The following is a 24,087-nucleotide window of genomic DNA, read 5'->3' as shown; positions in this document are numbered from 1 at the left end:
CCCTGTTGACTTTTTTTAAGTAGGCTCTACATGCAGCATGGAGCCCAACTTGGGGTTTGGACTGACAACCCTGAGATCAAGACCTGAGCTGAAATCAAAAGTCAGATGCTTAACCACCTAAGCCACCCAGGGGCCCTGTTTGTTGGCTTTTTAATTAATTAATTTACTTTTAACTTTTCTCCATCTGTTTTCTACCCGGCTTTCAAAGCCTTTGGTGGACTAGCCAACAAATCTCACTCTCCACTGTCCTTCACCTGGCACCCCACTAGGGTCAAGCTACTATGTGCACTGTCCCATAACCATTCCAAGCACACGCCCGTGTGTTGGCCTTTGATCCTATGGCCACCATCCACAGAAACAGCGTACCTTCTTCCCATCTCTCTCCCAGATTGTTTAAATCTCACATCATCCATGAACCGCTGCATCCATATTCCCTGACTGCTTCCTCTTTCTTTGGCCTTCCTAGCTTCCCAGTTTTGGTAGCAATTACAGGTTACACTTTGAAACTTAGCACTCAACTGTAAGCCACCTTACATGACCATTATCTCCCTAATTGGACTATAAGCTCCTAGAGGGCAGGACTCATGTGAAAATTGTATTGTGCCCCCAGCACAGTGCCGAGCCTATAGTCAGATCTCACGACTATCCCACAAGTCGTTCAAGTTGTTGTAGAGCTGGAAGGGACCTTGGAGATCACTTGGTCCTACCCTTTATTTTGTGTAGGAGGAATCTGCCGCCCACAATTTATTCACTGACCTATCTGAAGATCAATTGTTGCTCATTAACTGATTAGCATTCACTGTAGCAACCAAATTGTAGTTTCCACCAGGATTTAGCACGTACAGGTTGCAAAGAAGAGCAGGTCAGGCAAACACTTAAATAACATTCTGTTACGTGAGACACAGGAAACAAACCTACCTGCAGCTCCAACTGAGCAGGCAGCATTAGAGGAGAGAAAAATAGTTACATTACCAATTGGATTGGAAGACTTCCCTTCAGTTGGTCATTACCAACCTGGATAGAAAAGATGAAAAAATACATAGCCCTACTTTTTAGAATGTGTGAAAGGAAAAAAAACAAAAGCTCAACTAAGACTGACCTCCAGAAGCCACATGCACATGGCTTTGGCTTTGACACAAGGAACCCTGTACCTAAACCAGTTACCCAACTCACTGAAGAATGCAAGTATGGTTATAACCACACTACGCTTGTACAACCACAACTTCACTACACGTGTGGGCTTTGAGGTTGGTTTTTTTCCTTCAAAAAAAATTAAATCTGGTAAGCATTTCTCTGAACTCAGTAAAAATTCAGAATGGCCAAAGCAGAAAAGACAGTAATTGAGCAGGAGAGTAAAACGAAGATTGAGAAATAATGTAGAATGACAGATGGGAAGGTATTAATTCACAGCTTTTTGCCTTTCTGGTCTATGTTTATGTATGTTTACATGTCCTTTTGAAAGAATATACATGGAGCCAAGAGTATTATGTGTTTCCGTCACAGGACCCTTAAAAAGGATGTTTGAATACTATTACACAGCTGAAAGTGTTTAAATGTACTTTTACATGAAGGCATGGACTGAACTATTTTTCAAGGTCCCTTCTAGCCCATAGGCAAATGAGAAGTCCAAAAGAAACATAAGCTAAAACAATCACCTATCTAGAAATTGTGAAGCCTGAGAAGTTACACAGAAAAACCCCTCTTTCTATCCACATATAAAGTACAATAAAAGTATATACCCTGCTGCCACAGACAGGGGTATAAGTAATTGTCTTCTGGATGTAAATTGGTCAGCACATGCACTTATCCTGCTCTCCACATGCATCCCCTGCAGCAACTAACTCAGACTCTGAGGCTATCTGTGAAATAAGACTAACACGCATCTGATCTGGAAGCCAAGGAAGTCCCGTGGCCACATGGTCTAAAGTCAAGACGCAGGCCACAGAAGTGAGGCACTGACCAACTCTGAACCTGGAGCTTAAACTTCAAGCTGTCCTGGGTGTGTAAAGCATACCTGCCATATCAACTCGGCCACGGGTCCCTTTGCGTTGACGAGTAATGACATTTGCCAGTCTCCCCTTGGAAACTGTAGACAACCAAGTTCATTTACCCAGAATTAACCTGAGAGCTCTCATTCGTCACAGATCAGCCTCGCTGTAAATCACAGATACAGCTTCGCTGTAAATCATTATTATAATTAAGTGGACTTATTTCCCCATTTCCAATCTGTGAGTTTAGGGATCCAGAGCATGATCCTATTTGAACTATTCTTGTCCCGAAGCTGCCAAAAGCCAGGCTTCTGTGTCATTACTAAACTGATGGGATCTAGGACCAGCCATTCCAGCCCGTCACAGGACACAAAGACATTGAGAAGTAGTGAATACGTTCTTCTGAAATAAGGGAATCAAGCATGTGGTAGGTTAGATGCAGGATTTCGAAGTGGACGGTGAATAATAAGTCAGGAAACGTGGCGCCTCGAAAGCCAGCTGACTGGAGAAAGGGCAGCACCTCATCAGGGAGGAGCCGTGCTCCCCACTTACTCGGATACGCTTGGCTCTGCGCATGTCATCGGCCGTCAGAGTGCTCTGGGCGGGCAGCGCGCTCTCCTCATGCTGGGGCTGCAGGTGCAGGCTGTGAGTCTCTGGCTCATGCTCCAGAGAAGGCTGGGTGTCCTGTGGCAGCTGTGGGATGGGGAGAGCAGTCTGCTCTGGTTGATCCAGCCCGTTCAGAGTCGCTGGCTCAGCCTCATCAAACTGCTCCTTGGTGGAAAAATGTAGCAAGTCCTGAAATTGCAATAACCAGGAATTATTTCCCCACCTAGGTAGAGACTCGTGCTACAGAGATTGTCAGCTAAGATTCAGAGTTCCTGCATGATTTTTTAAATGGCTAGAGTCATGATACCCAGAAAAAAAAAAAAATTCTCCTTCTGGGAAAACCATCCCCAGGCTGTGAAAACTAGGAGATATTCCAGATCACTTCTTGAGGAAGGGACATTTCTAATGGGAGAACTCTTCTGGAATATAATCATTTCAACTGTTTCAACGGATTAAACAGGGTCCCCCAGTAATATCTCTGATCAATCTCAAATCTTGAGGGCAGCAATGTTGGGTGTTTGTTGTAACATTCAAGAATACGTTCTTCTTATGTGGGGTGTGTGTGTGTGTGTGTGTGTGTGTGTGTGTGTGTGTGTGTGTGTATAATGGAGTATTACTCGGCAATCAAAAAGAGTGAAATCTTAGCATCTGCGACTACGTGGATGGAACTAGAGGGAACTAGATGCTAAGTGAAATTAGTCAGTCAGAGAAAGACAAATGTCATATGACTTCACTCCTATGAGGACTTTAAGATACAAAACAGATGAATATAAGGGAAGGGGACAAAACATAAGAGACTCTTAAATATGGAGAACAAACAGGGGGTTGCTGGAGGGGTTGTAAGAGGGGGGATGGGCTAAATGGGTAAGGGGCATTAAGGAATCTGCTCCTGAAATCATTGTTGCACTCCATGCTAACTAACTGGGATGTAACTTAAAAAATAAATAAATTATGAATAAAAAAAAAAAGAATACGTTCTTCTTGCCTTTCTCCGGTCACCCTTTAAGGAACAGGCGGCAAAGCACCGGCATGGCAGGATGCTCAGCCTCTGGGGGGGGGGGGGGGGGGGTGTTTGTACTGAAACCTGGTAATTGGTCCAGGTCCCCTAAGCAAGCATCTGACAAGGAAGGAGCTCTTCCCTCGCCCAATACCTGTGTCGTGTCATCACACTTTTCCCCATTTTCGCTGGTTATTTCCAAGCGGATAAATTTTGGAGGGCGCCCTGGCCGTCGACCTGGGCCAAATCGCCTCTTGCCTCGTCCCCTTCCTCTGCCTCTTGTTCTGGGGACAAAAGATTGGGTTATAAACAGTCGTGGTTACACAGTTCTCACTAACAAATATTTCCCTCGATGGTCCTGATGAGCCCTGAATCTTGATTTTCTCTCATTTTACTACTTGTCTTGATTCTTTTTCGAACAGGAACAGTCGTTTTGATAATATACACTTTCTAAACGTCTCATCCTTGCCATCTAGATAGCTCTTACATTATTCAGGAAAAAAAGGAGCTATAAAAACTCAAAGCACTGACACCATTTCATTATTGAAAGTTCTGGAAGCACAAACATATCTCTGAAATGCCATGAGAAATGCAGACAGGACAGAACACGCTAAGCCTTATAGCCATTCCTAGAAATGAGATTCCATTCTTTCCTTCTTGTCTCCTTGCTTCACTTCCTATTCCTTCCAAGAACTGTGGCTGGATTCAAAAGAACTTTCTTGTTTTACCATAAGCTTCTGGAAGCTCAAAACAAACTTCTAATTCAATTGTTCCATAACATGCCTAGTAAACACCAAATCAATTCCATCCCCTTTAATAGATTCCTAGCATACAAAAATTCCTTAATAAAACGAATTCAGAAAGTGTATCATTAAAATCTCTTTCAGAAGATGCGTGTGTGAGGGGATTAAGAGTACACTTACTTGATGAACAGTGAGTAATATATGGAATTATTGAATCACTATGTTGTACACCTGAAACCAATATAACACTGTATGTTAACTACATTGGAATTAAAAGAAAAGGAGATGTGTGCGAGAGATATGTATAAAATTAATCAGATCATGTTTTATTCTTCCACTCATCTATTTCACAATTTAACAAAAATTATACGTTGTTCCAGAACTTTTAAAAGACTCCTTACTATTGAAAATTCTGAGCCTAGGCAAATGTAGAGAGTAAGACCAATGTGCCCATTACCTAATTTCAATCCTTAGCAATTCATGGCTAATTTTATTCCATCATATTCCCACTATTTCACTCACACACACAAACACCCATTAGATTTTTTCTTAGTTACTTATTACTTTTTTTGGTAAGTAGGCTCCACACCCAATATGGGGCTTGAACTCATAACCCTGAGATCAAGAGTCGCATGTTCTACTGACTGAGCCAGCCAGGCGCCCCCATTAGATTATTTGTGAAGTAAGTCCCAGATGTTATTTCATCCGTAAATATTTCAGTAAGCGTCTCCACAACATAAAGACTCATATTATGGAGCGCCTGGGTGGCTCAGTCGGTTAAGCATTCGACTTCGGCTCAGGTCATGATCTCATGGTTCAGTTCAGCCCCGCGTTGGACTCTGTGCTGAGAGTCAGAGCCTGGAGTCTGCTTTGGATTCTCTGTCTCCCTCTCTCTCTGCCCCTCCCCCATTCATGCTCTGTCTGTCTCTCTCTCTCTCAAAAATAAATAAATACTTTAAAAAGATTCATATATATCCACAATACCATTATTACACCTTAAAAAAAATCTGATAGTTGCTCAATATTATTAAATCTAGTCAAAGTTCAAATTTTCCTAATTGTCTCAAATTTCTTTTTAACAGCTAGCCTACAAATATCTTTACCTACCATGTGTCACGCTTGTGCTAGGCAATAAAGACAAGTTCTATATGACAGTTTTTACCTTCAGAAGTCTAGTAGAGGCGGCAGGCACATAAACCAAAAATCACAATAAAACACAAAAAGTGTTATAATAGAGCCATGAACAGAATTCTAGGGACACCTGACAGAAAATGACTCAACTCTCACTGTGTCCTCCACCCACCTCAGACATTTACTCCCATGGTCATATCCTAGACCTTGTTATCCTCAATAAGTGCAGAGCCTCCCGCTTTACACCAATTCTGTGCATCGTCCACTCTAATGCTATCTCTAGCTTTCTAGCGCACATCCTCAAATACCTGGACTCAACAATCCTTCTATCTCACTACCACCTACAATCTAGTCCTTGTCACCTATTTGCAATCTTAAGTCTTCTTGATGTTTTCCCTCCCTTCTTTCCACCCATTAAGCAAAGTCGTTCGCTGTCAGCACTCCCTCGTGTATGCTCTTGATTGCCATTCCTGATCCATCACTTTTGCTGTGTTGCACGCACTTGGGAGAAACTACTGTGCAATCCAATTCCCCAGCTGCTCTGCACTGACATTATTGCAGCAAATGGAGCTGGAAAATGACACCCAGCATGCTAGTGGTCTTATTTTAATGTCATGACCATGAACCTCAAGGGAGCTCTTACCTTGCGGGCAGTCAGTCTGTGCCTCCCTAGAACACTGACTTTCTTACTTTCCTAAATGCCTTGTCACACCATCTCTTCTCTTTTCAAGTCCTGTAAAAGCTGGCAACCCTACATCTGTCCCATCACCCTAGTCCAACGTACTCTCGTTCTTGACCTAAACTGTTGAAATAGCTTCCAGCTGGCCTCCTGTCCTCACTCTTGCTCCAATGAAAGCAAAAGTGACATTTTTTTTATCCAGCATGACATTTCAACACATAAATTCACATCACAGGTACTCCCTGATCAGAACCATTTAAGACTTCTTATCATGCTTAGAATAAAATCCAAATTTCTTACCATTATCCACAAAGCCTACCTGATCTGGCTCCAGCCTACCCCATCCTATATGATTCTCTCTGATTTATTTCTTTCAGACAGTGGAATGAAACCTATGATTTAGTTTGATGAAGAAATCCTACTTCTGAAAAAAAATTTACAAATCAAAGATGCAGGATGTGCTATCTTAAGAATTCCTATCCGAGAATCTCAAGTTAGGGGAGATTTAACTGAGGGGGAAGGATCTCCTATTGCTGGGTACTCTGGTCATGCTGGAAAAGAAGTAAATAGTAAATGAGGATGGGGGTGGGGCAAAGGAAATGACAGATAAGAAACTTCACTCAGTGGGGGCACCTGGATGGTCAGTCGGTTAAGCATCCAACACTTGATTTCAGCTCAGGTCATGATCTCACGGTTCATGAGTTTGAGACCCACGTTGGGCTCTCTACTGACAACACAGAGCCTGCTTGGGATTCTCTCTCTTCTCTCTCTCTGCCTCTCCCCTGATCTCTCTCTCTCTCTCTCTCAAATAAATAAACATTTAAAAGAAGAAGAAGAAGGAGGGGGAGAAGACGAAGACGAAGACGAAGACGAAGACGAAGAAGAAGAAGAAGAAGAAGAAGAAGAACGGGAAATAATTTCCCTCAGCAGCCCACCTGATTACCTGTCTATACACAGAAACACTCATTAATTTACAGACAATGAATGTGGACCTTTAAAACTGGAAATGAATGTGGACCTTTAAAAACTGAGTTGGTGAAACTTTCTTCCTCATTATACCTGCTAAACACATCCAGTTTTTCATCATGGGAATTGAGATGCTGCTGCAACTGCTCCGAGCTTATAAATCGGCGGTTACATTCGTAGCAGGGCCAATTCTTCTCCTGCTCGCGAAGAACTGTAGTCACAGGAGAGAAATCATAGAGGCTAATGATCAACAGACAGCAATAAACTCAAGTGCCCAGTACCTCCACCAATGTCATCTCACAGGTAGCCCAGTGTTCATAAACATAGTGTCTGCTGTTTGCATCACTGTTTTGTGATAAAATCAAAGGCTACAGTTTGACAAAGAGTAGTTGTTAGGATCTTATTTTCTTCTACATTCATGTATGACATCAAAGAACAAACTCTGTCATACTACCCTTTGACACCTCCCCAACAGACACACACACACACACACAGACAACACCTCACCACACCGGAAAGGCAGAAATGTGCTACAATGGAAATCTGGATTCAGATACCTTAGTGATTCAGATCCAGGTTTTATAATCTGAAGGCACATTTTGTCACAAAAAAAAACCTTAAAAGTCAATGCTCAATAATAAAATGTTACAGTATCTACTATCTACTAAAGTTGATTACTGGCACACCCGATCCCAGCAATTCCACCCCTGAATACACACCCCACAAAAATATACACAAATGTTCGCTAAAGACATGTAGAAGAATGTTCACAGTGGCACTTTTCAAATTAGCCCAAAACTGGAAACAACCCTGTTGCATCATAAAGAATTTGGCTGGCTTTTATCCCTGGGTCCTGGCAAATTACCTGTAAGTCTTTGGAATTTCCCACGTAATAGGAGTGTTTGTTGTTATTCGTTGTGGTCTTTGACCATACCTGAGTTTCTGCTAATATGAATTAGGATGGGGGCTGCCTGTGCCAGAAAGCTGAGCCATGTGATTACAGGGTTGGGGCTTTGAAACAGGTGGTATCAGCCAGGGAGCAAGAGCTGGAGAGTAAGTTCAATCGTGTGCCCAAATGATTCTATCAACCATTCCTATGTTGTGATGCCTCAATAAAAACTCTGCACACTGAAGCTCAGGAGAGTTTCCCTGGTTGGAAATCACATATCAATGTGCCAAGGAAGTCACATGACCTAGCGACATGGAAGCTTTGCATTTGGGAGCCTCACAAACCCTGTCTTCAGTATGTCTTCATTTGCCTGGTCTTGATGTGTGTCCTTTATAATCCTAAGTACAGCACTTTTCTGAGTTCCGTGAGTCACTCTGGTAAATTATCCAGCCTAAGGAGATACTAGCTCCCTAAACTGTAGTTAGTTGGTCAGAAATACAGGTAGCATGGGAACCCCAAGCTTGCAGATAGTGTCTGAAGTGAAGAGAGTCTTGTAAAAGACGTGGCCTTTAACTTGCAAAAACGTAATCTAACCCAGGTAGTGTCAGAAGTGCACTGCGCAACCTAGATTTTCATCTACAGTTAAATAGATAAATGAATTATGGTATATTCATACAAGAGAACACCAAATAGCAATGAGGATGAACGAATTACAATAATATACAACAATATGGATAAATTGCACAAATAAATGTTGAGCAAAATATTCCCAGACATACATCATATAATTCTACTTATATGAAATTTGGTAACAAGCATATTATATCTGTGGTATCAGAAGTCAGGAGATCCATTGCACTTGGGAGTGAAGAAGAATTGGAAAAAGGCACAGGGGACTTCCAAGGTACAGGTCATGTTGTGTTTCTTGATCTGAATGCAGGTTACATAGATATGCTCACTTTGTGAAAATTCATCAGGCTGTATACTTATGATTTGTGCATTTCTCTGTATGTAAATTATACTTCACTAATATTTATATCAAAAACAAAGTCAATGCCTGTCTTGCTAATGTCCTCAGAGATGATTAAATATAGATAGAGATCATCCTCTGGTCTAGGTTCTAATTTAGTATTTGGAGGTTTTCATTATATTAAATACTGTTTTCCAGCACCCATGAAAGAAATGTAAACATGTCCCTGTCGTTTGATCCTAGAATTAGACAGGGATATGTAGCTGGAAAAACAATACAAAACAAAACAAAAAAAATACTGGAATATCATTAGATATATAGAGGTAGAAAAGTTGGAGATTGCATAATGATGTAATATATACAATTTACAATTCATGTAGAAAATAGAAAATAGAAAAAAGTCCAATCACCTTTCCTTTCTTCCTCAGAAATGTCATGAATTTTCTGGTTCACAAACTCAGCATAGGATGCAGCATACCACACCTGCAAGAACCAAGTACGGCATCAAGACTAAAGGACATCACCAGATGTTCTGTGCATGCATAAATTCTTTCTCCTGCTTGCATAAAACAATTCAGGCTTTCCCACAACCCACAAAAAACAAACAAACAACAAAAAGATCGCACTGGGAGCCGATCTCTTTCACACCAGATGGTCAGTCGGGAAGCTCACATGCCAAGACACACTAACTGTGTGTTTTCTTTTTCCTTTTTAAAAAATTGTTTTTGTTACCAGAAAAACTTCACAAGAGATAATATTAATAGTCTCTTCATCAAAATAAAGCATAGCCTTCTGGTTGTTTTATCTGTATGTAAACACGGGTTTTCACACAGCTGGAATCATAGTGGCTTCCACCCCAACATGTCACCCAATGGCTCTTGCTGGGATCACCAATGAGGATTTCAAACGCTACCACACTCTCCTGAGTCTCCTCCTCCCTCTAATCTCACTGGCTTCTTCTGCTCAGTCTCCTCGTCGGGCTCTTCCTTTCTCAGCTTCCTCAGAGCTTAATCCAAGTCCAGGGCCTTCTTATTTTTCCCTAAAGTGACCACATCTATTTCCAACCAACTCTATGTCAACAGCTCCCAAATTAATATCCCTATCCCAGACCCTCCCTCTCTGTTCCCTCTACATACATTCCATGCCTACCTGGTATTTGGCATGTTTTACAAACAGCTCAAACTTAACATGTCCAGAATTGAATTCTAGATGCTTCCCTATTGCACCCCTACCCCTGGCCATCTTTTTCATCTCAATAAATACCCTGCCTTCCAACCAACTGCTCAGACTTGAAACCTAAAAGGTATCTCATATTTCTAAGTGTCCTTCTGTCATCCTTCAGCAAGAGCTGTGAACAGCTCAAATGTTCTCCAACTCTGCTTCTCCCACCAAGATGCATGCCAAGATGAGCTCTTGCCTGTTGTTCTAAGAGCCTCCTCTTTTCCACTCTTGCTCCCTCCAATCCATTCTTGACACAGGAGCAGAGAAGTCTTCTAAAAACATAATCAGATTTCATCATTCCCATGCTTAAACAGCTTCTCACTCATAAAAAACATGCCATGTTCGATGACGGTCTCTAAAGGGCTCCATGATCTACTCCAGGTCTTCTCACTCTCCCTTAGTGCCTTTCAGCAAGAGGGCCTGCTTGCAGTTTCTCAAACGGGCTAAGGTCTTTCCCACCCCAACCTTTGCCCTTGCTGGTCCACCATCAGGAGTGTTGGGTTCTTCCCCTTCACCTCCCCTAGCCCTTGTACAGCTGGCTCCTTCCCATTCCATAGTCCCTCACCTCTTATCATCTCCTCAGTGAGGCCTTCCCTCTCCAGCATTTCTAAATTGGTCCCTTGCCTGCTATATGCTCTTTCTGCACCATTTGTTTCCTTCATAGTTCCTACCACTATTTGATATTACAGTTGACCCTTGAACAACAGGAATTTGAACTGCATGGGTCCACTTATACACAATTTTTTTTATAGTAGAGTACTGTGAATGCACTTTTTCTTCCCTATGACTGTCTTTTTTTTTTTTTAATACTTATTTATTTTGAAAGAGAAAGAGAGAGAGGGAAGGACAGAGAGGGAGAGAGAATCCCAAGCAGGCTCCACACCATGAGCACAGAGCCTGACATGGGGCTCAATCCCATGAACCCACGAGATCATGACCCAAGCCAAAATCAAGAGTCAGACCGCTCAACTGACTGAGCCACCCAGGCACCCCTGCCCCCCGCTGCCATGATTGTCTTAATAGCATTTTCTTTACTGTAGTTTACTTTATTGTAAGAATACAACATATAATACATACAGTATACAAAATGTATGTTAATCAAGTGTTTATGTTATTGGTAAGGCTTCCAATCAATGGTAGGCTATTAATAGTTAAGTTTTTGGAGAGACAAAAGTTCTGTGTAGATTTTCAAATGCCTGCGGCGTCAGCAACCCTAGTCCCCGTTTTGTTTGAGGCTCAACTGTATTTGCTTATTTACATCTTTCTGCCCACTTTCCCTCTAGAACACAGGCACCAGTCTGTCTCTTCTTAGTGTCTGAAACAGAGTTTCAGAAGTTCAATATATTAATTGCCAAATGAATTAATCATGTATAATTGTTATGACATACTATTTTAACTATATGGAAATATTTGAGACCCCATTTTTAATTGTGGAATAATATTCTACAGAATCTGTGTTCTGTAATTTACTTGACCAGGACCTGTAGTTGGATTTTGAGTTTATCATTTTGCTGTTATAAATTCTACCCTATTCCATCAATTCCAAGATGTTTATTTCTCCTATTTTAATATCTCAGACCATCTCACTATCCATGGCATTCTGCAATTACTGCTGTAATGTAGCTTTCTTTCACTACCTGCTCGTTTCTCTTGTACAAACCTGGCCATGCTCTTTACGCTGTTTTCACCTCATTCAGTTGTGTGCCCCACCGGCACTCCATGACTTACGACTTATTAACACTTGATAAGAAATGCAAAATAAAGAAAAAAAAGAAAAAAAAAGCCATCTTCCTGAGAATAAATAAAGGAAATGTCAAAGCAATGCAAGGCTGGTGTGATCACCTTGCAGGACTTCTATGAATATACCAAACATCAAATTGTCAGAAACTTCCTACTGACTTAATGAAAAACCACCTAACTTCCAAAAATATGTGTTTTAATTGAGGGAAAAGACATATGGGTTCAGTCAGTGAGAAAGTATAGGGTCAAAACTTGCACAGAAATGCCATCAGTAGTTTGGAAAAATATCCAAGAGGCAACAGTAGATCATTTATTTTAAAAATACTACAGCATCGGGGCACCTGGGTGGCTCAGATGGTTAAGCGTCCGACTTCGGCTCAGGTCATGATCTCATAGTTCGTGGGTTCTAGCCCCGTGTCGGACTCTGGGCTGACAGCTCAGAACCTGGAACCTGCTTCAGATTCTGTGTCTCCCTCTCTCTGCCCCTCCCCGACTTGCACACACTCTCTCTCTCAAAAATAAATTTTTTTTTTTTAAATACTACAGCATCACGAACACCTTGATGGCACAGAAGACAATAGATAAACAAAACACAAATATCCATGACAAAGTAAAACAGTGATTCTGGGTTTTTTTTAAATGTTATGGGCGTCTGGGTGATTCAGTTTGTTAAGCACCTGAGTCTTGATTTCGGCTCAGGTCATGATCTCGCAGTTTGTGGGATTGAGCCCCAAGTTGGGCTCTGCACTGACAGCTCAAAGTTTGCTTGGTATTCTCTCTCTCCCTCTCTCCCTGCAACTCCCCCCAACCCCCTGCTCTCTCACTCTCTCTCTCAAAACAAATAAACTTAAAAAAAGTTACACCGTACACAAAGGCAGTTTATACCTTAACCAATTTTTTGCTTATATGTGCCTTTTTAAGTATGCAGAAATGTGGTATGATTTCAAAATTATCTCTAAATAAGTCTAACACAGTTCCTGCAATAAGTAGAAAATTACTCTTTTTGGTGATAAAAATAAGCACAGTAACATAGCTTAAAGTGGCAACATATTTTTTCTTAATGGTGTATAAAATAATGGTTCATCTTCAAGTCCTGGGTATCTGAGTCAGTGAAACACGGCATTACAAAATTAGAATGTATCTAGTTCTATCTTTGTTTATAATTATTTCCTCAGACTAATTTTCAAGGACTGGATTTACCAAGCCAAGTACATTTTTACTACACACAGCCAGAAATAATCCCACAAAATACTGCAATTTTGTAACAAATATCCCTATTTTTTAAACCCTCACATTCATTGTACTACATCCATTTATTTTTTGCTAATTAATAAAAATAGTAACTCAGAGTTGCTTTAAGGGTTTTATAATTATCAACATTGAAAAAACATTTTTTAATATTTCTTTACTAGTGATTCCTCCTCCAAATAAAGTCTGTTCCTGGTATTCAGTCATGTGTCTGTGTGGATACCAAAAAGGGTAGAGGTGTTTTCTCTGTTTTTTATCTTAAACCTTTTAACGTGTATTACAAATACTTCTCCCACCCTGTTGCTTCCTTTGCATCTGTTGTTTTGGTTGTTCGTTACACTGATAGTCTTATTTAATTGTTTCTGCCTGTCTTTACCTCTACAGTTTTTTGTTGTTGTTGCTGTTTTTAATTTTTTTTTCAATGTTTATTTATTTTTGGGACAGAGAGAGACAGAGCATGAACGGGCGAGGGGCAGAGAGAGAGGGAGACACAGAATCGGAAACAGGCTCCAGGCTCTGAGCCATCAGCCCAGAGCCTGACGCGGGGCTCGAACTCACGGACCGCGAGATCGAGACCTGGCTGAAGTCGGACGCTTAACCGACTGCGCCACCCAGGCGCCCCTACCTCTACAGTTCTATCTACTGATTTAAGAGAGAAAATAATCTCCCTTCCTCAGTCAAGAAGTATTCACTTTGGTATCAAGAATTTACTGCGATGGATAATATGAGATATGAATCTCCTTTCCTATATTTTCTTTGGGGCTAATGAATCATCTATTTGATGGTTTCAAAGACACGGGTTTTGTATAACTTTTGAACAAAGCCCAGGTCTTTGTTCTCCCCCTAAAAAGGTATGTACTTCTCACTCTTACCCCATTGAAGCACTGTGCAATTCAGTGTTCGTGTACTGATAAAATCATTTCTCACCTCTTTTTTCATTTATATCAAGAATTTTTCCTTAGAATCACAGCAGAATTTTCATTATGTCATCAAGAGTTAATATTTAGACAAATTTCTATCGTTATTCCCCCAAAATATATTCCTGAAATCAGAAGGCAGTGCATAGAATTCTTTGGGTAAAACGAAGTAATCCGGTAAAGAGATCTTGCCTATACATCTACATTTGATTTTATAAGATTTCCTGTTTCCAACCAATTCTGCAGAGTGTATAAATGACATTAAGTGACCCCAACTTTAATCACTCCATCACAAATACCAGTCTGTTCCCCAAACACAACTACCTCTTTACCCATGGGCCTTATTGTAGGCGTTGGACAGACCCCAAAGTCATACACTTTTCATTCTGTTTTTTTTTTTTTAATGTTTATTTTTGAGAGAGAGAAAGTGACCGAGTGTGAGTGGGAGAGGTGCAGAGAGAGAGGGAGACACAGAATCCGAAGCAGGCTCCTGGCTCCGAGCTGTCAGCACAGAGCCTGACGCAGGGCTCAAACCCACAAACCGTGAAATCGTGACCTGAGCCGAAGTTGGACGCTTAACTGACTGAACCACCCAGGCGCCCCTTGTTCTTTTTCATTTATGGAATTACCACAGATGTACTGTACACAGCAGGTACTCAATAAGTAAGCAAATTATAAGGAAAGGAACATTTTTATAAGAATCCCACTTCAGAGAAAAAATAAGAAGAAAAGCGTGAAACAATCACTATTTCTGACAAAGGTACCACGGCCCCCAGCACTGTACCTTCAGTTCCTGTTTGGGTTCTACATTCTTTATTGTTGTATAATACACATGGTGGCCATATTGGTAAGCCACCAGGTTCTGCTCCAGGTGATTCTGGGCTGGACGTACGAACATCATCCAGTTACATAGGGTCTCATCAGACAATTCAAACCACAGGTCTTCATGCAAATCCCTATCTTTTCTGTCCCCTTTCTCAAGAGAAACCTGTAACCAAAGAGAACGTAAAAAGCCACACCAAAAAAACAAACAAAACTTTTAACATGCATTAGTGTAGTAATATACAAAACACTGCTCCTTAAATTAACCATGTATCCTTATTCTTCCTTTTGTATCTAGAAAGATACAGGCATTGTGTCTTGCCAAATGTAAAAGGAAAAGGACATTTTCTGAGAATTACCTGGCAAAATGTTAAAGTTAACAATCTCACTGTAGCTTCAGTTGAGGCTTCATCATTAACTAACACATCAAAAAATGCTGTAAATAAGCCGGGAAATCAAAGCAAAATACTCTCTAGTTCCTTACAAGTTCCTTATTTTAGGGATTCAACTGCATTCATTTCTAATGAGTAGCCTAGGGGCACCTTGGTGGCTCAGTCTGTTAAGAGGTTAAGCGTCCGACTTCAGCTCAGGTCATGATTTCAGGGCTTGTGGGTCCAAGCCCCATGTCAGGCTCTGTGCTGACAGCTCAGAGCCTGGAGCCTGCTTTGGATTCTGTGTCTCCCTCTCACTCTGCCCCCCCCCCCCTTCCGTTCACACACTCTCTCTCTCTCAAAAATAAATAAACATTTTAAAAAAAATTATAAGTAGCCTAGTGATATGTATTTCTCTTTACAAAGTAACATTCTTTCTTGGAGATCTTGAGCATTCACCAAAGAAAACCTCCCCATGACAACAGCTGATTTCTCAAAAACCACACCCCAAATATTCTCCCTTCCTGCTGCCCTTTCGTGGTTCTCCAGAGTGGCTCTCCAAGAAGCAGACAGCGCAGAGGTTGGATAGAAGCAAAAGCATCAAATGTGAAGAACAGAGATCAGTATAAATACACTTTAATATTAGGTGAGCCATTCTTTAACAACAGCTTCAACAGGACAGACCTGTTTCAGAAACTGAAAAGTAGTTTTCCTATTTTAGGGAAATTGTCCTCTCCCAAAAATATATATTTTAAAAAAAGAAGAAAGAAAAGGAGATTGGGAGACATGGAGAGACACCAGGGATGGGTGCGCACACAGAGGAAAGGCATGAGGACACAGAGAAAAGGAGGCCGTCTACAAGCCGAGGAGAGAGCCCTCAGAGGAAACCAACTCCACCAGCACCTGCATGGTGGCCTTCCAGCCTCCAGCACTGTGAAAAAAAATAAATTTCTGTTCTTGAAACCACCCAGACTGTGGTAGTTGTGACAGCAGCTCCAGCAGACAATACAGCCCCTGAGAATGGCCACCTCTCAGAATAATCCCTGAGGGGGCTGAAACTGCAATCTCCAATTTATTGGTGAGAGAGAAAATGTTTCCCTTCCAAACAAATTCAGCAGGGAAAGAAAATACTAGCAAACAACTGCTATGGAATTAAGAAAATCAGTAGGAAAACATGTGCCTCTTTAAAAGTTATTAAGAGCAAGAGTGAACTATAATAAAGCAGAAATTACCTTCAGATGAATGTAACAGTCTTTCAGCTCGGACTCCCTGACGAGGGGTCCCTCCACAGGGCCAAACTGGGTGCGCTTGGGAATGCGCCTTTTGGAGAACACCCCTCCAAGGAACCTGTCGATGTACAGGACCAGGGGGAGGCTCGCTCGCGCTCTAGTGAGCACAGGCCTATTGGGGATTGGATGCAAGGGGCCATGCTTTGGGCACACTGAAGAATGAGCGTTATTACACTCTTCACACCCTGCAAAAGAAAGAAAATCTTAAAGTCAAATTCCTGAACATCACCTGATCTCAGGTAAAAAGTTCTAACCTGAAGCCTGCCCCCCCCAATCTAAGGTTGCAAGCCAAAATCCAATTAACTCCTACAATTATACTACCCGTTCAATTGTAATATGCCAGCTTTCATAGACTGTAGACCAATAAAATCCTGTCCCTTTACTCTAAAATCAGCCAGAATTTTCTTGTGCCTATCAAAAATAATACACAGGCAGTGACTTATTTCTCTCCTGGAGATTAAGTCACATAGTAGTCCACTAAATTTACAAATCAATTATAACAGTTCTGAAAAGAAAAAAAGAAGAGCTTATTAGGATAAATGCTGCAAAATCTGGTAAGACAAAATAGGTGAATTTTATAGTATGTAAATTATAGCTCAGTGAAGCTATTTAAAAAACCCTGACAATACCATTTAATCAGTTTCCTCAAAGGGAGTCATGGAAGCCTCATTGTCTGGGAATGTCTAACTCAAACAGAAAGAGCACAATGCAGAGTTTGAGATTTCAATGCATATTGTGCGAAGATAATGCTAAGATGAATGAATGAATTTAGCATTCTATCCTGCATTCTCTTGAATGATAGTTAGCCCAGACCAGACAGGACACATTTCCATCTCTTTCTAGGAGTGATAACTGTGCACTCAGCATCTACACCCAGCCTCTCTTTCCCAGTGGTACCTATTTGTAAGCTAACTGCCAGCACTAGATATAAATGGCCACAAAACAGAGAAAAGTGCCTGGACCACACAGGCATCCTACTCATGACCCTTAACCACATTTAATTAACCAAACGTCTTTCACCCAACTGCAGCTGTGTGATGACCTGGCTTAGGAAATAGGTACTTTTCAATTCCTACAATTCTCCAATAACAGAGAGTTACTTTGTATTACTATTTGTAAGATAAAGTAACCTTATGTGTATTTGACTAAGGAGTTGCTTTGAAAACTCACGAATTCAAGGAAAAACAAAATGAGGAAGTTCTCTATTGCCCATGGAGGTGAGCACTGGCCCCAAGCACACAGACTTTCCCATCACCACACAGAAGGCCCCAGGAAAGAGTTGGCGTGTCCACAAAGTTCTGAACAGCCTCAGTAATTCAACTAAATGAGATAAGAACTTCACCATGTAAGCATGAAAATCGATGAAAAGCAGAAATGATTTGGTAGGTGAAAGCAGGAACCCTCCCATTCTCTCCCAAAGCAGACAGTACAGACAGGCAATAAGTGTGGCAGTTAACGGGGGTCACACTGGAGCCAGACCACCTGAGCTGCAATCCTGACTCTCAATTAACATCATCTCTGGAAAGCGACCAACCCCATCAAAAGGCTATGGAAAGCATTAAGTAACTCAGAAAATGTACCACCGGTGCCTACAATATAATAGGCATGTTTAAAAGGTTACTGTGAAGAGAGGCAAGACAGCAAAGCAAACTTGTTGAAGCTGAAGTGGCAGAAAGTTCCAGGACTGGACAAATGTACCCCAGTGGTGTGACAGCTCAAGGGCTGGTCTCAGAGACTTGGGCTCCGAACCCGATCCACCACTCACTCCTGCGTGACGTGAACCACTCACAGAGCAGGCTGCTTAGCTTCTTCTGACCATCGGTTCACTCATCACTAAAATCTGAACCCACGAGAAAGCATCAGCACCTCCCTCACAGGCTGTGGCGGGGACTGAGTAAGATGGCACATGCAGAGCAGGAAGCACGGCATCTGCACACAGGAAGCCCTCAGCACATGGTAACCATGTTGCTGTGACCACACACACTCCCAAGGAACAGCTCATGCTTACATAAGTCATGCGGGTCAAAGGGCCGAGGCGGATCCGGTTCCCAGTCATCCAGGTCTGTGTCTTCACCATCCTCCTCCTCTTCTTCCTCAGTATCTTCGTCCTCATCCTCATCCTCTTCCTCTTTGGCCTCCAGTCTACCCATAGGGTTCTGCAGTGTTGCCAAAGGGTCTGAACCGTCCACACCCTCAATTGAAGGTAACACCTGGTTATGCACCGGTAATGAGGCCTGGACAAAGTTTAACCATAAAGTTAGCACACATTTGCTTTCACCTGGCTGGTATACACACACACACACACACACACACACACACACACACACACACACACTACAAGGTTCTGGTGGAAGATGTTCATCACATCAGCTCCCTTCAAGACCCTGAAGAAGAAATTATTTCCAGCTCTAGGCTGCCTTCATCTTTGCTATTTCTACCCCACATCTGGGAAAGCTGTTAAGAAAGCCTGGGCGCTCCCTCCTTTAGTGCCTGCCCTGTCTCCCCAGAGACTTCAAACCTTTCCATACCTTCTCGGTGTATCCGTGGTGTCATGTCTCAACATCTGAACTCAATTTTGAGTGTGCGTATGTGTGTGTGGGTGGGTGGGGGGGGGTCTCTCCTGCCTTTTCAGGGTGGACACAACACAGTGTAAGTAATAATTTGACCAATATTCAACCACTTCACTTTTAAAACTAAACACACGGCAGGGGGCAGGGGTGGTGCCTGGGGGCTCAGTTGGTTAAGCGTCCAACCCTTGATTTCAGCTCAGGTCATGATCTCACAGTTCGTGGGTTCAAGCCCAGTGTTGGACTCTGCACTGACAGTGCAGACACCTTTTTAAGACACCTTAAAAAGTTCCCTACCTAAGTAAGTGTCACAGGGTTATATGCTACCCCAGGTTCTTTTATCCAATCTTATTTCCACTGCCCGTACTCAAGTCATGTCCCTTTCCTGTTCAATAAATAAAGCAAGTTTTTTAAATGCCTAATCCTTTTTTCTTTATCTTCCCATATGTTGCCGTCCCCACCCAGAAGGCTCTTCCCCCACCAATCTCCCAAACCCTGTCGTGTTCCGGTTTCTCCATGAACCATCTCTGACCACTCTAGTCCTCCCTGATTCTCCTCTGCTCTGATCCCTGTAGCATTTGGAGTCATGGAATCCCATTCTACAACATCCCTCTGCTCCAACATTTCATCATCTCACCACACAGGCCAGATCATTTGGAATCATTCAGTGATGGTTCCGTGAGGCCGAGTTCTCCCTGTCTCCAGGCAGAAGGCAGCGCCTGCACCTTTCCCCTCAAGTAAGACAGAATCGGCGAAGATAAGAGGCTCTGCAAATACTCCAAGACCAAAACCCCTACCTCATTCAAGCATTTTCACATGGCCAAATTTCCAGATCCCTCACCATCCTGTTGGCTTCAAGTATTTGTCAATGGAGTCCACATTTTCAAATGAATATGGCTTCAGATTACATTAGCATTGATGACAGCCATTGTTCCACTACTGACCCAGTTTGAACTTGAAAATAACTAAAATCCCTGAGTCCTTTCTTCCTCCCACAGAGTGCCATTAAACCATTTTACTCCTCCTCATGACTTAAATAGCTGATTTTTACTTAAATGGGGGGGGGGGGGGGTAGGCAGATTTTGCATTTATCTCCAGTAATTTCATTTTGTTACTTTTTCTCTTCTTCCAGTCTGCCAAGATCCTTTAGAGTCTTGATTCTGACGCCTCACACATTAGCTATTTCTCATAGCTTTGTATCCAGTGCCAAACACCATCTAGGTTTCAATTAGCGTGCATTTGCATGTGAGTCCTTCTTGCCTCTCCAACTGCACCTCGGGGAAGTAGACCATGGGCTTTGGACTCACACAGACTTGGATTAAAATCCCGGCCCCACTATTTAGTGAGTTTAATAAAGCCTCTCTGAACCTCAGTTTCTTTACCTGTCAAATGGACATAGTCACACATGCCTCATTAGTTGTTGTGAGGATAAAATGAAACACTATGTATATGAGGCCAGTAGTAGAGTATCTGGCATTTAGCAACTGCTTGATATTAATAATAATCAACTACTATCACAAGTTCTTTAAGGACTAAGATATCACATACTTCCTCCACAACCTTAAAAGAGCATGTAGCAGGGATTCAATGAAGATTCATTTATAGAAATACATTTGGCCCTTTAGGAAATGACATTAATCTCTTCAGCCACGTAAAGGAACTCTACTGTATTCACAGAAAGTCCTTTTTCAGTAGTGCTTCTTTTTTTTTTTTTTTTAAGCGAGAGAGAGAGTGTGCATGAGCAGGGGAGAGGGAAGGAACAAAGGGGGAGAGAGAGACAGAGAGAGAGAGAGAGAGAGAGAGAGAGAGAACATTTAGCAGGTTCCATGCCACAGAGCCCGATGAGGGGCTTGATCCCAAGACCCTGAGATCAATACCTGAGCAGAAATCAAGAGTAGGATGCTCAACCAACTGAGCCACCCAGGTGCTCCTCAGTTGTGCTTCTAAGAACTTCTCAAACTCCATGAAGAAACAGTATTGTCTGTGTTTACAGAATCTGACCTGGACAGCTGTACAGCAGCTTACGATTACTGCCCAATATTTGAAGCACTCAGGCTCCAGAGAGCAGATAAAATCAGTTACCTCAAAATAGCATGAGCATGTTTAAACATGCATTCATTTAACCCAGGAGCCAGACTCGTATATGACATTCCATCTCTGGCTCAGGGCCTTTTAGAAGCTTTTATATGAGAGAACAAAATTCTGGGAGATGCTTCAGCATCACAATAAAAACAGGATAAAACATCCACTGAAGTGAGACTCGTCAAGGAAAAGAATGAGGGATTTCTGGCAATGAAACTGCGTGCGTCACCTCCCCCCAGATCCTCTCCTGATCCTGCAACCAAGCTATTCTTGCTATCTCAGAGTGCGTTTTCCTTATCACCCTTTATTCGAAGCCACTTAAATTTCATGCCAGCGTTAGTGATGAATGTTATCACACACTGAACAAACTAAAGCATATATATCCACCTCTACTCCACATAAATTCTTTATCACTTTGCAGAGCCAACAGAAACGAATAAATTCAGTAACCCAGAGTTATCCCAGTGAAGCTGTGATGCATTTTTTCCCAACAGATGCTGCTAGAGAGACTGTGGTTGGGCAAGGTTACCGCTGGCTTCTGGCCACTGCTGAGAAAGCTGACATTAAAATAGTACCAACAACCTCCTCCTCCCCCGTGCTGGAACACTCCTGAAAGGCTGTAGCAACTAAAAGGCTTGAATCCTTCAGCATTAGCTTGAAGAACTGACGCTAAAGCAGAGGTTGTGTATAGACCAGAATCACGCGAGATACTGTGAGCGTTAGTATCGATGATAATCACTTCTAGGTAACCAGTGTATTTCTAGGTAGCACAGACCTTAATACACAGTGGGCACACCTTACAAATTTGTTTAATTAATAATTCAAAGCCAACTGACATTTCTGGAGAGCTAGGCATGTCTTTAAATTCCTTTGAGGTCGGGTAACACAACCACACGGCTCCTAAGTGACAGAGAGGGAATTCAAATTCAGACTCTGCCCTGCTTTTTCCACTCCGTCACAGTGGCACCTATGTGGTTAAGTCTGTTCAAGGAGGGCACCAGAGGAGGTAAACATCACACACACCTTGAATACCAGAGCAACAAGGTAACCACACCTGCTCCGGAGGAAACAACCAGGCAGTGAGGAGGCGAGCTGTGTGTGCCAAGTTCACTCACAGGAAGTGAGTAAGCAACAAAAATATGTTAATCCTATGCACTTTATCATGCACAACAAAACACAGGACAAGGAAAAAGAATGTGTTCAACTTATGGTACACTTTCTCCTGCCCACTTAATATCAGTCTCCGTAATTATTTCTGAAATTACATAATGCATTTCAGGATACATTGTATCCCAGAAGTGAAATATGAAACTACATTGGACAGCAGCAAACACAACAGAATGCTTCTGGATTCCTACTGAGACCAATTATCATTGTAGCATATTTCCTTCTCAGTGTGTGGGGAGTCACACATGTTCATTTTCTGAAACAAAGGAGAGAGCATGCTTCTAGGTCTGGAGAGTGCCAGTGTCTTCCTTAAGGACAAGGGATGCACATATATGAAAAAGGCTTCAGATGAATGTATGTTGCCACCGCTATAAACAACTGAAAATAGGAAAGTTTTTGCTAAGGGGAGAGGGGAAAAAGCACTCATCCACTGTGGTAAACTGTCACTCTTAACTTCCTATCTAGAATTTTTCCAGGTCACAGAATAAACTGACCATCTCTAAGGTATTTATTAGAGGCAGAAATAAAAGCCATGCTGGTTGAAAGGAAACTGCAAGAAGGAAAGGTGCTAAGCCAATATTACACCGCCTCGTAACGCCAGGGCTCAGAGAACTCTCCGACTACAAAACATGAGAGGAGCAGATTGTTTCTGGAGATTAGAGAAAATGAAGGGCTCTTTGAGGTGCCAAGGGCAGCAAAACTTCTAATTAAAACTATGCCTTGATATTAAAACAACAAAATGCCATTTTGCCTATCAGATTGGCAAAATTTGAAAAGAATGCAAATACTCAGTGTGGCAAGGGTGAGTGGAAATAGGTATTCGCACGTATCGTCAGTGGGAAGGTAAATTTTTCAGCATCTGCAAAGCAATTTAGAGAGTCTTATCAAAATAACTTTCCCAAGTGCTCACTTCCGCAGCACATATAGAAAATAACTCCCTCTCATCCCTGCAAATAACTTTCCCGTTTATAACAACAATTTTCAATCCCAGACTTTAGCCTCTACTACAAAGCTGTAATCATCAAGACAGCATGGTATTGGCACAAAAACAGACACATAGACCAGTGGAATACAATAGAAACCCCAGAATTAGACCCACAAAAGTATGGCCAACTAATCTTTGACAAAGCAGGAAAGAATATCCAATGGAAAAAAGACAGTCTCTTTAACAAATGGTGCTGGGAGAACTGGACAGCAACATGCAGAAGGTTGAAACTAGATCACTTTCTTACACCACTCACAAAAGAAACTCAAAATGGATAAAGGACCTGAATGTGAGACAGGAAACCATCAAAACCCTAGAGAAGAAAGCAGGAAAAAACCCCTCTGACCTCAGCCACAGCAATTTCTTACTTGACACATCCCCAAAGGCAATGGAATTAAAAGCAAAAATGAACTATTGGGACCTCATGAAGATAAAAACCTTCTGCACTGCAAAGGAAATAATCAACAAAACTAAAAGGCAACCAACAGAATGGGAAAAAATATTTGCAAATGACATATCGGACAAAGGATTAGTATCCAAAATCTATAAAGAACTCACCAAACTCCACACCGAAAAACAAATTACCCAGTGAAGAAATGGGCAGAAAACATGAATAGACACTTCTCTAAAGAAGACATCCGGATAGCCAACAGGCACATGAAAATATGCTCAACGTCACTCCTCCAGGGAAATACAAATCAAAAACACA

The 24,087-nt window shown here is 41.9% G+C and overlaps 1 protein-coding gene across 3 annotated transcripts in view; it reads right to left on the bottom strand.

Moving 5' to 3' along the window:
• PRDM10 (PR/SET domain 10) overlaps positions 1–24,087 on the bottom strand; it is a 100,858-nt gene that overhangs the window by 29,547 nt on the left and 47,224 nt on the right. For all 3 annotated transcript variants that reach the window (XM_053203862.1, XM_015067259.3, XM_053203861.1), the window contains 7 exons: positions 18,586–18,811; positions 16,521–16,762; positions 14,880–15,083; positions 9,380–9,452; positions 7,204–7,321; positions 3,746–3,875; positions 2,541–2,783 (listed from right to left, as the gene is read on the bottom strand). In XM_053203862.1, the coding sequence (XP_053059837.1) occupies positions 2,541–2,783; positions 3,746–3,875; positions 7,204–7,321; positions 9,380–9,452; positions 14,880–15,083; positions 16,521–16,762; positions 18,586–18,811 (1,236 nt within the window). The remainder of the gene's footprint in view (positions 1–2,540; positions 2,784–3,745; positions 3,876–7,203; positions 7,322–9,379; positions 9,453–14,879; positions 15,084–16,520; positions 16,763–18,585; positions 18,812–24,087) is intronic.

Source organism: Acinonyx jubatus, chromosome D1 (assembly GCF_027475565.1).
Source record: "Acinonyx jubatus isolate Ajub_Pintada_27869175 chromosome D1, VMU_Ajub_asm_v1.0, whole genome shotgun sequence".
Taxonomy (NCBI): Eukaryota; Metazoa; Chordata; class Mammalia; order Carnivora; family Felidae; genus Acinonyx; species Acinonyx jubatus.
The sequence above is the reverse complement of the archived record's forward strand: the minus strand, read 5'-3'. Positions and strand labels throughout refer to the sequence as shown.